Below are 13,196 nucleotides of genomic sequence, written 5' to 3' on the forward strand. Positions count from 1 at the left end.
ATTGTATTCATGGCTGACTGTGACTAGTGAATTTCTATAATGGCATCTGTAATTGAAAACTATTGATTTTGAATGATGCTGCATTCCAGAATCCAAGAGACTAGGGCTGCATCCGAATCCAAAGGTAGCTGTCTTGTTGCCTCACTGCCCTATCAGTCAATGACTCAACAGATAGCGTTCGTGTACGAAGGTACCTCCAGAACTGGTTTCAGACAGGCTACTGAGGCAGCATAATGTCACATCTTTGCTAGGATACCAGCAACTGATTATCTAAAGGTAATGCGTCTACTTTATTGTAGTTCGGTTGGACTGAATGGTCTAATAATCTATATCAAAATCAGGAGAGTTTTGGCGATAACCAAGTGTATAACCAAGTGTATATAACTACAATAGTATTTTCTCGCTAGAAATGAAATCAAAAGTTGGAAAAAGTGAATAAAAACATACATTTATACACAAATTGGCTATCAACTGCCTCTTCTGCCACCATTTTTTTTTTTTTTCAGCTCAACCACTGTGGATCCGCGCGCACAGTATTGTGGGATTTCATAGGCAGTGAAGGAAACATATATGCTGCCTTCAAAAATCGATCAGATGAAGGTGTCTCAGTAGACAGGATGCATCATGAACGTGATTCGGACATGCTTTGGTCCCTTCTAACCTCCGTATACAGCCTCCGGAGGCAGCATTTTCCTGGTTTCGGATGCAGCCTAGGTTTCACTGTAAATTCAAGATGACAAAAAAGTTACTTAGTGCACCTTTAAGGGTCGTATCTATTGCAGTCAGAGTTCCTTATCAGTTATAACAACAAACGGCAATTTCGTTTCTTATCGCAATATTATTATAATTGGTTTAGCAGATCAGTAGCCTATTGTTTAGAACACATATTAGTAGCTACATTTAGATATTATAAGCCTGAGGCTGCTGTAGCAGCCGGCAGCAAAAATCCACTAGCATTGGTTGTATTACTTTACTACTACACCTAACCTAAACACAGCCAGTCAATGAATTAATTCCCAGATAGCACTCATACATCTCAGAGATGTCTTTTTCTTTTCTTTTTTTTTTTTAGCTCTTTTCATCTGGAAAGCATAACAATCTAATTAACATCTGCTAAACATCTTAAAAAGATCAGATTACAAACAAGCTAAATCATGTCTCAAAGACTTCTGCTGAATGTCTTACTGATATCTGAGAGGAAACGTCTTATAGACGTATTGCTATGAGCAAACAGCCCTGATACACTCGTGCATCACCCAGACATCTATTTGATGTGTGTTACATCTGGAAGATGTGTTTTTATTTTGTTTGCTCATCTGCATAAGATAGAAGATGTATGCCTGTAAGCATGTCTCGGATGTCAATAAGACATTTAACAGATGTTTCTGAGACGTTTATTTAGACTGTTTGTAAATCTGATCTTTTTAAGATGTTAAGCAGATGTTAATTAGATTGTGATGCTTATCTAAATAAGATCTAAAACAGACATTTTGGAGATGTATGTGTGCTATGGATGTAACAGAAGTTATTATTCTTCAATCTTTTTTTAGAATGTTATAAAGTTAAAGCTTATTTAAATTCAAATTCAAATCAAAGGCCTGAGGCAGGCACGTAGCGCGTTCACGCTCCACGCCGGTTGATGGCAGTAATCAATAGCACCAAGTGTCGGTAAGGGAAAAAAAAACAAAACAAAAAAAAACTAGAAGTTGCATTCTGGGATCTGAGATCAGCAATCCTCCATTTTGCTTTTTAACTGTACGAAATAAATGGCACAGTGCATCTAAATGATCTCGTTGTTATCAAACAACTCATTTGCAAAACATAGTTTCATTGCCTCGGTCATTGTCATGCAGTCTGAATTGATTCCTTAAATGTGTGCGATTTGAGGCTTGTTTTGAAAACGATGAAGTGCTTGTGCCGCCGGTAGTCACCCGTCTATCTGATGCTATAAAGGTATTCAGCGTGTGGAGCTCCTGATTACTTATACTGAACTCTACCTGCTTTTAAAATGGGTCGTTCGCGGAGCCGTAGCTCTTCTAGGTCCAAACACACCAAAAGCAGCAAGCACAGTAAAAAGCGCAGCCGCTCTCGGTCGAGGTCCCGGGACAAAGAGAGGAAGAGGCGCTCAAAATCCCGAGAGTCCAAAAGGAGTCGGAAGAGAGAGTCGCGCTCTCGGTCCAAATCGAAAACGGCCACGTCCCGCCGGGAGAAGGACAGACCCGCATCGCCGCCCGAGAGAATCGATATTTTTGGCAGGGCTTTAAGCAAGAGGAGCGCCGTAGATGAAAAGCAGAAGAAAGAGGATGAGGAGAAGAAAGCCGAAATGGAAAGACAGAGGAGAATGTGAGTGCCGCCAGTTTGTCCACAGATGTGTAGCAGGACATGACCTAAACAGTGTAAGCACTTTGGTGGTACCATGGTACATTGATGGTGTCAGAAGGCAGATGTACCATGGTTCTTTGATATCCCTGTTTATATATATATATATATATATATATATATATATATATATATATATATATATATATATATTAAAGGTTTCGACTACAAATGTAGTGTGTTTTGGGCCATATTCCATTAAGAATTAATGATTTGTATTGGTTTCCATTACAAGTCCCAATTGGTCCCAATCCACTAGACATAACATGCCACCAATAGAAGCCAACACATTCCCAGTAGAGACCTATATTGTGACCATTAGTTTCATTTAAAACCTGTACAATTCTCTTTTATATCCATTAGAACCAAATGTTTGAGGGTTTCTATTGTGCCCCCCCCCCCCCACCCCCAGCAGGGATACACTATGGTACTGAATAATTACTATATTCATGTACAGTATTATTGTTTTTACAGTGTGCTCTGATTACCATGGTACATTTCTAAAAACATGGTATTATTATTGTAAGTCCAAAAGCATGGCATTGTTCCATGTCCCAAAAAACAAATAAACATAATAATAATATAGTAGCAGAATATTAAATGGCACAAGTACGTTTTGTTGTGGAAGTGAAGACACAGAATCTGGATTTTTGCGCTGATAACAATAGATCAATATATATGGGCCAAGTTGATATTTAGCCATTTTAACCCTCCTATTGTCTTGAAAAACTGCCCCCGCCCCACCCCCCTTACCGAAAACGAGTTTTACTGCAGTCCTAATGTCTATAATGATAGGGAGAATAATGTATACTGAATATTATGTAATTTTTAAAGAAGTCTTTTTCTTTTGTTATTATAAATATATATATATATATATATATATATATATATATATATATATATAATTTGGCAAACATTGGCCAAGGATGTCTCAATTTACATTTATTTTGATAACTTTTGACATTTTATAATATCTTAACTAGGCCTATATTACAAATTTCTGATATATTGTGCCTTTAGAAAATTAAACAACAATGTACATTTTAAAGTGACAATTTTAGTACATGCCTATTTCACAGGTTAATCTCTATCGCCTTTTCCAGCAGTCAAACTGATGCAAATTTGCACGCCCTTTGCAACCAATCCATTCCTTCCCACTATGTCAAACAATTTGTTGCAGTTCTTACACGGGTTTAGAAAGGTGCCATAATAGTCTCTTATGCCATCAATGTTTTAGGAACAAAAAAACAAAACAAAAAAAAAACTGATGAAAGCTTGCAATTTGTGGGAAAGACGCCGTGGAGCAGGTGGGGAAGCTAGAGAACAGTATGGTGCTAGGGGCTAAATTTGAGAAAATGTGAAACATTTTTAGGTCAAATTTTATTCATAGATGTACGAAAAACGATTTAAAGCTGTATAACATCCAGAAAGTCTGAAGGATAAAGCTCACAACTGGTTCTCTTCCCAAACGGGCCACAATTGACCCGTTAAGACAATGGAACAATTTATTTTTAATTGTTATTTCTCTTAAATAATTGTATAAAACAAATTTGTTTGTTTTCATTGTCTTGACAAAGTCAAAATGTTTGGTTCCATTCCCCAAAACTATGCTTTTTTTTTTCTCCCCCACCCAATTTGGAAAGTCTCGTGATGGCGTAGTGACTCACCTCAATCCAGGTGGCGGAGGATGAATCTCAGTTGCCTCCGCATCTTGAGACCATCAACCCACGCATCTTATCACGTGGCTTGTTGAGTGTGTTCGCATCCACGCACAACTCGCCACGTGCCCCACTGAGAGCGAACCACATTATGGCGGCCATGAGGAGGTTACCCTATGTGACTCTACCCTCCCTAGCAACCGGGCCAATTTGGTTGCTTAGGAGACTCCTGGCTGGAGTCACTCAGCACGCCCTGGATTCGAACTCGCGACTCCAGGGGTGGTAGTCAGCGTCTTTACTCACTGAGCTACCCAGGCGCCCAAAACTATGCATTATTTATAAAGTATTCTTTATCTGTCCTGGGTCAAAAATGACCTAAGACAATATGAGGGTTAAGATCATAGCGGTGCCTGATTATTAAATTAAATAGAAGTGGTCATTCTATCTAGTATCAGCTCCAGAATCTACTAAAATGTTGTGAATTTTGATTCTGAAACAATTAATTAAACAATTACATTAAAATGTAGTAATTTTGTGAGGATATTTGCTATCATTAGGCTAAATGAATTATGTCGGCATTATTTTGGACATCGGGTACCCATCACTTTTGATGTCGTTATCAACATCAGCCATTTCATTTTTTTTTTTTTTTAATTGACTAATTATCCTGTATTGACATTGATTATTGCCACATTATGAACTTTTCTATGCACAAGAGCAATGTGACATGTCAAATTTGTTAAAACTTTATAAAAGTTGGTGAAACATCCAAAAGCTAGACAGCAATGAAAACATTTCACATTGTAGCACTATTTTTCACATCAAAGTTTACAGACCAAACACAACAAGTAAAATGTAAATTTGTGGTACTAAGTGAAACAACTTATTTTTATCTTCTTAGTCGACAGCAGGAGATAGAAGAGCGGCTTATAGAGGAGGAGACAGCACGGCGTGTAGAGGAACTGGTCGCCAAACGTGTGGAGGAGGAACTGGAAAAGCGCAAGGATGAGATTGAGAGTGAAGTGTTGCGACGGGTGGAGGAGGCCAAACGCATCATGGAGAAGCAGTTGCTAGAGGAGCTGGAGAGACAGAGACAAGCAGAGCTGGCTGCTCAGAAGGCCCGGGAGGTAACTTGCATGTGAACACACACACCACAGAATGTACTAAGTTCCTCTTTTCTGTTCATCCCTCTACTGATCAATTAGGGCCGTTCGCACAGGACATGTTCTTGCATTTGTCTGTGCTGTTTTAAAAAAAAACGTTTTTTCAATGGAAACATGCTGTTGCGATGCAACAGTTTTGACTTTGAGGAGTCAATGTTTTGCACCAGAAACATTGTGTAAAGTTAAAAATAGTTCAACTTCAAAAGCAAAGTATGTTTCGAGACACCTGGACTCTATTTCCTTCTGCAGCGCTGGGTCCCACTGTTTGTGGACGTAGTAACGCTTCCTGTGTGAACGGCTCACTAGACTGCAGTAAGTAAAACTAAAATGGAATATTTTTGCTGTAATCTTACCCACATCAGTAGTAACCAATGTTAATGACCTAATCTTTAACTAAAATTCCTCTGTTTGATATTCATTTAGTTTATTGTACAGCACTACCGTCCTCTCATCTTTCTTTTTAATATTTCCCCCATGTAAACACAGTTTTTTTTTAACAAAAGAACACATGCACAGCTCCTTTGAGTTCTATGAGAATTGGTTGCAATTGTAAGCTCATTTATTCGCCTGAACAGTTGCTTACGGATAGAAGTGATGAAAGTTGTTCACGCTTCTGTTCCTTTGGAGCTGACTGCTCCTCAGACGGCACTTCACTGTGTGGCCTTTTTTCTGAGAGTGAGATGTAAGTAGAGGTGTACCGCAAAATACAGGTCAGTGGTTTGAAAGAACCTCCCTTGCTGATGGGTGGTGTATTTTGCAATAAAAAAGAAAGTATTCCCAATTTGACTCCTCTAGGAACTCCATTTATTCATCAGTGAAGGACAAGTGTAGGGTTATCCATGTCTGGTGAGCTCAATGCATCTTCATTATCTTCTCATATACGTGTTGCTCAAGTTGTACCACTTGTTTTTGGGAATCAATCTGTCTTTGCAATCCCATTGAACCTGTTTACCTTTGCAGGAGGAAGAGAAATCAAAGCGTGAAGAACTGGAGAAGATTCTAGTGGAGAACAATCGCAAGATAGCCGATGCTCAAGCTAAACTGGTATGTATATGTGTGATGATATAAAGCGGCATTAGAGTCTAGAATCGCAGCCACTGACCAACGTCCATTAGATTAGAGTGAGTTTCACTACTGTACTGTGCTGACATGTACCATGTCCTACAAAAACGTTTAAATCGAAATAGATGTGGTTGTCCTGACATTGCAAGGGACAGGATTAGGGATGCACCGATGCGGCCGCTGATATTTATCGGCCAATTATTGACCAAATTAAAACCATCGGCAAATAGTTTTTAAGCATGAAAATGCAGACATGAAAAAACAATTGTTTATTTATCATCACAACTCTGTGAATTCAAATGCACAATCCAGAAGTAATGATAGCAACAGAATGTGGAAGGGTTGGCACGCCTAAGAATATGTAATATTTATTTGTAATCATTCTTGTTCTCACATTAATTAGGAAACACCATTGTTACAGACGTGACAGTTGTGAAAGCAACACTTACCTATACGTGATGAGGTAAAACCATCCAAAATGCTTAGAAAACAGCAAATTTTTACTTCTTAGACCATTAGTATGGTATTCATTAAAGAAATAGTTCACCCAAAAAATTAAAATTGTCTTACAATTTACTCACCCTCATGCGATTCCAGATGTGTATGACTTTCTTTCTTCTGCAAAACACAAAGATTTTTAGAAGAATATTTCAGCTCTGTTTGTCCTCATAATGCAAGTGAATGGTGATCAGAACTTTGATTGTCCAAAAGGCAGTATAAAAGTAATCCATAAGACTCCAGTGGTTAAATCCATATCTTCTGAAGCGATATGATGGGTGTGGGTGAGAAACAGATAAATATTTAAGTCCTTTTTTAATTGTAAATCTACACTTTCACTTCCACATTCTAGTGTGGAAGTGACTTTCACATTCATCCACCTACTGGTTGGGGCTGGTCAAAGGTGGAGATTGATAGTAAAAAAAGGACTTAAATTTTGATCTGTTTCTTACCCACACCTATTATATTGCTGCAGAAGATATGGATTTAACAACTGTAATCTTCTGGATTACTTTTCTGTTTCCTTTGTCACTTTTGGACCTTCAGAGTTCCGGTCACCAGAAATATGATTAGAGAATAATTTCATTTTTGAGTGAACTATCCCTTTAAGTCTACACGATTGATTGAGTTAAGATTGAAATAACAATATGGTCCCACACGATTACTTAACCTTGAAAGCTAAAAAACTTTTTGGTCGAAGACAAATTTCAACTACAGTTGACAATAAAGCTTTATTGTATTGTAAAAATAGACTGCATTCAGCGATTCAGTCAGGGCTCCAGTCAGAATTGTGTATGCATGTGGCGCCCTCTAGTGGTGTGTTAAGCATTATCCATTATACCACAATATAACTTAAAGGGGCGCTTTGTTCCTTTTGGCCATTTTTTATTTTTCCATAATGTGGTTGACGTTTCCTGGAATTGCCCAACATATGCATTATATGAATTTGTAATGTTCTATTACATACAGTAAAAGTGAGTTTTATTGTTTTGAACTGCAAAAACAGAAGTGTTAAAATGTTTTAGAAGTACAAAAAAATGTATCTTCCATTTATCTTTTATTGTGACTTTAAAAGTGTTCAAGATATCCAATCCATGTTCAATGGAAAGTATATTTTTAGAACACTAAAAAGCTTTTGTACCACTTTGTTCATTTTTAAAACAATTTTTTAGCAAAACAGTGATCTGATCAGTACTGATGATAATATAAGGTAAGTGGTAAAATATCTGTTTCGTCCAATAGTTATTTTATTTTATTTTTTTATTGTTATCAACAAAACATTTTCATATCGTTGCATCCCTAGACTGTATCTAAAAACTGAACTGAGCTTCATTCATGCTTATTATCAAAGGTGCAAGGTTATAATTACCCTACTACTTGGTAGATCTCACTGAAAACGGTTCAGGATTTTTAGCCTATCGGAAATGCTCTCAGCCTGTGAATCATTTTGTATGTTCAGGTTTGCTGACATTTCTTTGGAGGGTGGTGTGTGGATGAAGTTCACAAATTGGTGGAATGAAGTAAATGTCTGACATGGCTTACAGCACCTTTAAATATCACTAGCTTATGGGTCAATGACTTGACATTCTTATTTTGGATCTTTTCAAAAATACATAAAAAAAAATGCAGTTCACAAAAAGCTAAAATTGTGAATAAACCTCATGAATTATGAACACATTTTCAATTGCTGAGTTCAAAGTAATTTTGATATTTTTTTCTGGGCCTTGAAGTGAAAAATGTCATGTAGTGTAACCATCTGAGATTGTAAAAAAAATATCATTAAAATCTCATTAAAAGATGAAATTCTTGAAAAAAAAAATGTTGCGCAATGAAACACTAAATCAAAGTCAGGTGGTGTAACCAGCATTTTGGTTGCTATTTTGTTATGTGCCAAAAAAAAGAAAGAAAATAGAGCATACATTTAGACCATTAAGGCTTGTACCTCAAAAGGTATGTTTGTATTTAAGGAAAGTATTTTAATACATTTTAATTGACAGTTACACTACATTACATTTTTAAAGTCATTGAATTCATGCTTTAAATGTTTTTCTTTAAATATGAAACCAAAATAGACACAGATTACATTTCTACGAACTTGATGCATGTCTTTTCAATTTCATTTTTAAATGTTTCTTATTTTATGTTTTTGAGCTTTTTACACATACCAGGTAGTGGAGACTGTGTGTAGCTTGCGTGTGGCTATTTATTTTTCTTTATCCTTTTAGGCCTTTGAATGTCTTACAAACACCTAGAAGGCTTTCTAGCTCTAAAACTCTATTACCTATGCCTTGCTGTCTTCTCATATAGAGTGAATTTCCCTTTACACTGGTTGAGGAGTCTTTTATATGCGATTGGGGTTTAGTGTAGTCCTTTGGTAATGTTGCGGAAGCACTAATTGACATGTTGTTTATTGTAGAGTTTAGTTTTTTTTTATATAGAAACCACAGTTTACTTCTGGTTTTAGTGCATCCAGATACACAACAGTGATTATTTTCAGGATCCTCCTAACAAACTCCCTACATATTGTCTTACAGGCCGAAGAACAGCTACGAATAGTTGAAGAGCAGAGGAAAATACATGAAGAGCGTATGAAGTTGGAGCAAGAGAGACAGAAACAGCAGAAAGAAGAACAGAAGATAATTTTGGGGAAAGGGAAGTCGAGGCCTAAACTGTCTTTCTCGCTCAAGGCCTCGGAGTGATGGAAACAATGTGGCTGGGATGCCATGGGTTTCTTCAGACTTTCTCCATACCACCTCTCCATGTGAGGGCTTTGTGCTGCGGCACGAGTTCTTCTTTGTAGGTCTCATGTGGTGTGTTTCAAATTCTCAGAACAATGGGAACAATCAGTTTGTCAAATACCCTTCAGTTTTTCCTTGTTTTACCAGTCTGTTTTTTATTACTGACTCTTGTATAGATAACCTCCACTTGTCCTTCATGTAGTCTCTGCAAACGCATTTGGTGTATTGCACGAGTAAGGAACAAAAGGACTGGCCTGACCTGCTGTCTCATCCAAATGTGCATTATGGTGTCCTGTTTCACTAAATCAAGACCTCAACAGATTTACCTGACTGATTCGATTGAAGTATTTTTTTTATATATATATAGTTTATTCATAATATAATGTAAGTAGAATGCGAGATGGGCAGGGAAAATCCACTTTAATGGTAACTAATCTGGAACATTGTAAAACAATAACCTTGCCATTTTATTATTTTTACATTCACATTAATTGTACATTCAAGATGTAAAAGGATAATACTGTAAAAAAAAAAAAAAAAAAAAGGGGTACCTGGTCATTGCATGTCAGTGATTTGCGTATATGTTAATAATGAGAAGATGCTTTTAGAGGCGAATGAGTGAAAGATTGCAGAATTGGCCATAATTTGTGTTTGTGGTTAAATATTTGACCCATTTATCAAGGTTATGTCAAGAATTTCCAATAAATCAATGATTGTGTCCTTGTTCTGATAATTGGATATCTGTTTGCTCTGAAAACTTGGCATTTTGAATTATGGGTCAGGAGCTTCAGTTAATGTTCACATCAACATTCAGAATGGAGAAGACATTTTTATTTCAACCGTGGCATGATTGTTGGTGCCAGATGGGCTGGTTTGAGTATTTCTGTAACTTTTGATCTCCTGGGATTTTCACATGCAACAGTCTCTAGAGTTTACTCATAATGGTGCCAAAAAAAAAAAAAAAAAAAAAAAAACATCTCAGAAGATAAGCAGTTACAGAAATACTCAAACCAGCCCATCTGGTACCAACAATCATGCCACGGTTGAAATCACATTTAGAGCCCGACCGATATGGAATTTTTGAGACCGATTACCGATATAGTGGCCGATATATTTAATTTTTGAGCTGGAATGAAAACAGATCTTTTCTATGTGGATTTTTCACTGATTTTGCACCGATATGACTATGCAAAGGTACTCAGAAGGCTGCTTTCTTAAATATTTTTATCAAAGAATATTTGACATTATTATTATACATTGTCAACAAATTCTAGAAATGAACTGAGAAAATAAAGAAATAAAAATACAATAAATAGTTAAATAAACATCAGTACTGTATGTTTAGTATCAGTTAAATGCTGACCATTAAAATAAAGAATAAATCAAATAAAATAAATAGCTAAATAAACATCAGTATTTCTGTTTAGTATCAGTTAAATGCTGACTATATTAATACTGTTGAGTCAAGATAAACAGCGGCAGCGGTGTTTCATCGTATTCTGCTATACAAGTTCAGGGGAAACATTCAACGGTGGAAAACCAGACTTTTAAATATTACATTTTATAAATGACACAACTGCAATTGTTTGGTTGAAGCGGGTACCAAACTGTGAATCCTTAACAAAACAGTTTGGTGAATACATGTTTACACATTAGCTTCACTCAGCTGACAACAATGAAAGTAGCTTCGTTATTAGCTAGTTAGCTATAAGCTCGTTGTCACGGAGATTAAAAGATGGACGTTGTTTATTTTACTTTCCAGCACTGTGTCTCACCAACTAGGTAATAACATTTACCTCAACAACTAGGTAATAACAACATGAAATCAACACTCAGCAGACACAATCCACCACCGCACCATTGTCTGCTGAGCTGCAAAAAGATGTTCTGATGTTTACCTTTCAATCTGCTACATTACTGATTGCACTGACATACTATAGCTGGCTAACAGCAAACAGATATGTGAGTGACATGGTTGTCAGGGACAGGGTTAACATTATATTAGTTATATTGAAAAGGAAAAATGATGGGGTCATTGTTTATTAAGTTTCCAGTATGTATTTAACAGACTAGATAACAACTTACCGTGATGCCACCGCTGAACTCCGCCCTGTCTGCAGAGCCACCATCAGTTCAGCTCTGTAAACAATGGAGTCGGAGCACGTTCTGCTGGACAAACTAGCTATGACACCAATTCTAAAGCATTGTTTTCTGCATTATATGTTCTGAAAAAAAGTTTTCAGTAAAATATACGCCGATACCGATATATCGCTGAAAGGCTAATATTGGCCGATAATATCTGCTGACTGATATATCGGTCAGCCACTAATCACATTTTTCCCTATGCTGATGGTCATAGCTGCCAAGTCTCACGCTTTGACCGTGAGACTCACGCATATCAACCAGTTCACACACTCACACGCCACACCTTGTATTTCTCATGCTGAGAATCCCAAAAAAGTTAAATTGCTTCTTTCTTTTTTTTTCTACGTATACATATCCTCACTTGTCTTCACTTGCGCTTGCTTGGTGTTGGGAGATCCTTTGCAACCGCCAAAACGTGCAAAATGTTGGGTCGCTCCGCCCCCAAACCACATAATCTCACTCTGAACTTTTGGTGAAACTTGGCAGCCCTGCTGATGGTTGATGTGAACATTAACTGAAGCTCCAGACCAGTATCTGCATGATTTTATGCTTTGAACTGCTGCCACACGATTTGCCGATTAGATAATCGCATGAATAAGTAGGTGTACCTAATAAATTGGTCAGTGAGTGTGTGTGTCTATATATATATATATATATATATATATATATATATATATATATATATATATATACATATATACATACACTTAGGTTGTTCAGTGAGTGTGTGTGTGTGTCAGAAGTTTACATACGCTTAGGTTGTTCAGTGAGTGTGTGTGTATGTATATATATATATATATATATATTACAGTATAACAGTTGAAGTCAGAAGTTTACCTGCACTTAGGTTGTTTAGGAAATCTACTTCGTGCATGACACAAGTAATTTTTTCAACAATTGTTTACAGACAGATTGTTTCAATTTTAATTCACTATATCACAATTCCAGTGGGTCAGTTTACATTCACTAAGTTAACTGTGACTTTAACCAGCTTGGAAAATTCCAGAAAATGATGTCGCCTTTAGACAATTAGCCAATTAGCTTCTGATAGGTGTACTGAATTGGAGGTGTACCTGTGGATGTATTTTAAGGCCTACCTTCAAACACAGTGCCTCTTTGCTTGACATCATGGGAAAATCAAAAGAAATCTTTTTTTTTTTTTTTTTTTTTTTTTTTGAACCTACACATTCTGTCTCCTAGAGATGAACGTAGTTTGGTGTGAAAAGTGCAAATCAATCCCAGAACAACAGCAAAGGACCTTGTGAAGATGCTGGAGGAAACGGGTGGACAAGAATCTATATCCACAGTAAAATGAGTCCTATATCGACATAACCTGAAAGGCTCCTCAACAAGAAAGAAGCCACTGCTTCAAAACCGCAATAAAAAAGCCAGACTATAGTTTGCAATTGCACATAGGAACAAAGATCTTACATTTTGGAGAAATGTCCTCTGGTATAATGAAACAAAAATTTAACTGTTTGGCCATAATAGCCATCGTTATGTTTGGAGGAAAAAGGGTGAGGCTTGCAAGCCAAAGAACACCATTCCAACTG

At 36.8% G+C, this 13,196-nt stretch overlaps 1 protein-coding gene across 1 annotated transcript; it reads left to right on the forward strand.

Annotated features, from left to right (window-relative positions):
• The first annotated feature begins 1,704 nt into the window (after positions 1-1,704).
• LOC127444997 (arginine and glutamate-rich protein 1-B) lies at positions 1,705-10,216 on the forward strand. The gene is made up of 4 exons (XM_051704694.1): positions 1,705-2,343; positions 4,939-5,164; positions 6,161-6,244; positions 9,295-10,216. Exons 1-4 carry the CDS (start codon positions 2,009-2,011, stop codon positions 9,457-9,459), a joined length of 810 nt encoding a protein of 269 aa, XP_051560654.1. The 5' UTR covers positions 1,705-2,008; the 3' UTR covers positions 9,460-10,216.
• Positions 10,217-13,196: the final 2,980 nt, after the last annotated feature.

Source organism: Myxocyprinus asiaticus, chromosome 8 (genome assembly GCF_019703515.2).
Source record: "Myxocyprinus asiaticus isolate MX2 ecotype Aquarium Trade chromosome 8, UBuf_Myxa_2, whole genome shotgun sequence".
In the NCBI taxonomy this organism is placed as follows: domain Eukaryota; kingdom Metazoa; phylum Chordata; class Actinopteri; order Cypriniformes; family Catostomidae; genus Myxocyprinus; species Myxocyprinus asiaticus.

Excerpts from the sequence above, each read along its gene's own strand:
- LOC127444997 (XM_051704694.1), top strand. The coding sequence starts at position 2,009 with ATGGGTCGTTCGCGGAGCCGTAGCTCTTCTAGGTCCAAACACACCAAA. Across the intron at positions 2,344-4,938 it reads ATGGAAAGACAGAGGAGAAT|TCGACAGCAGGAGATAGAAG; the intron begins GTGAGTGCCGCC and ends TTATCTTCTTAG. Across the intron at positions 5,165-6,160 it reads CTGCTCAGAAGGCCCGGGAG|GAGGAAGAGAAATCAAAGCG; the intron begins GTAACTTGCATG and ends TTACCTTTGCAG.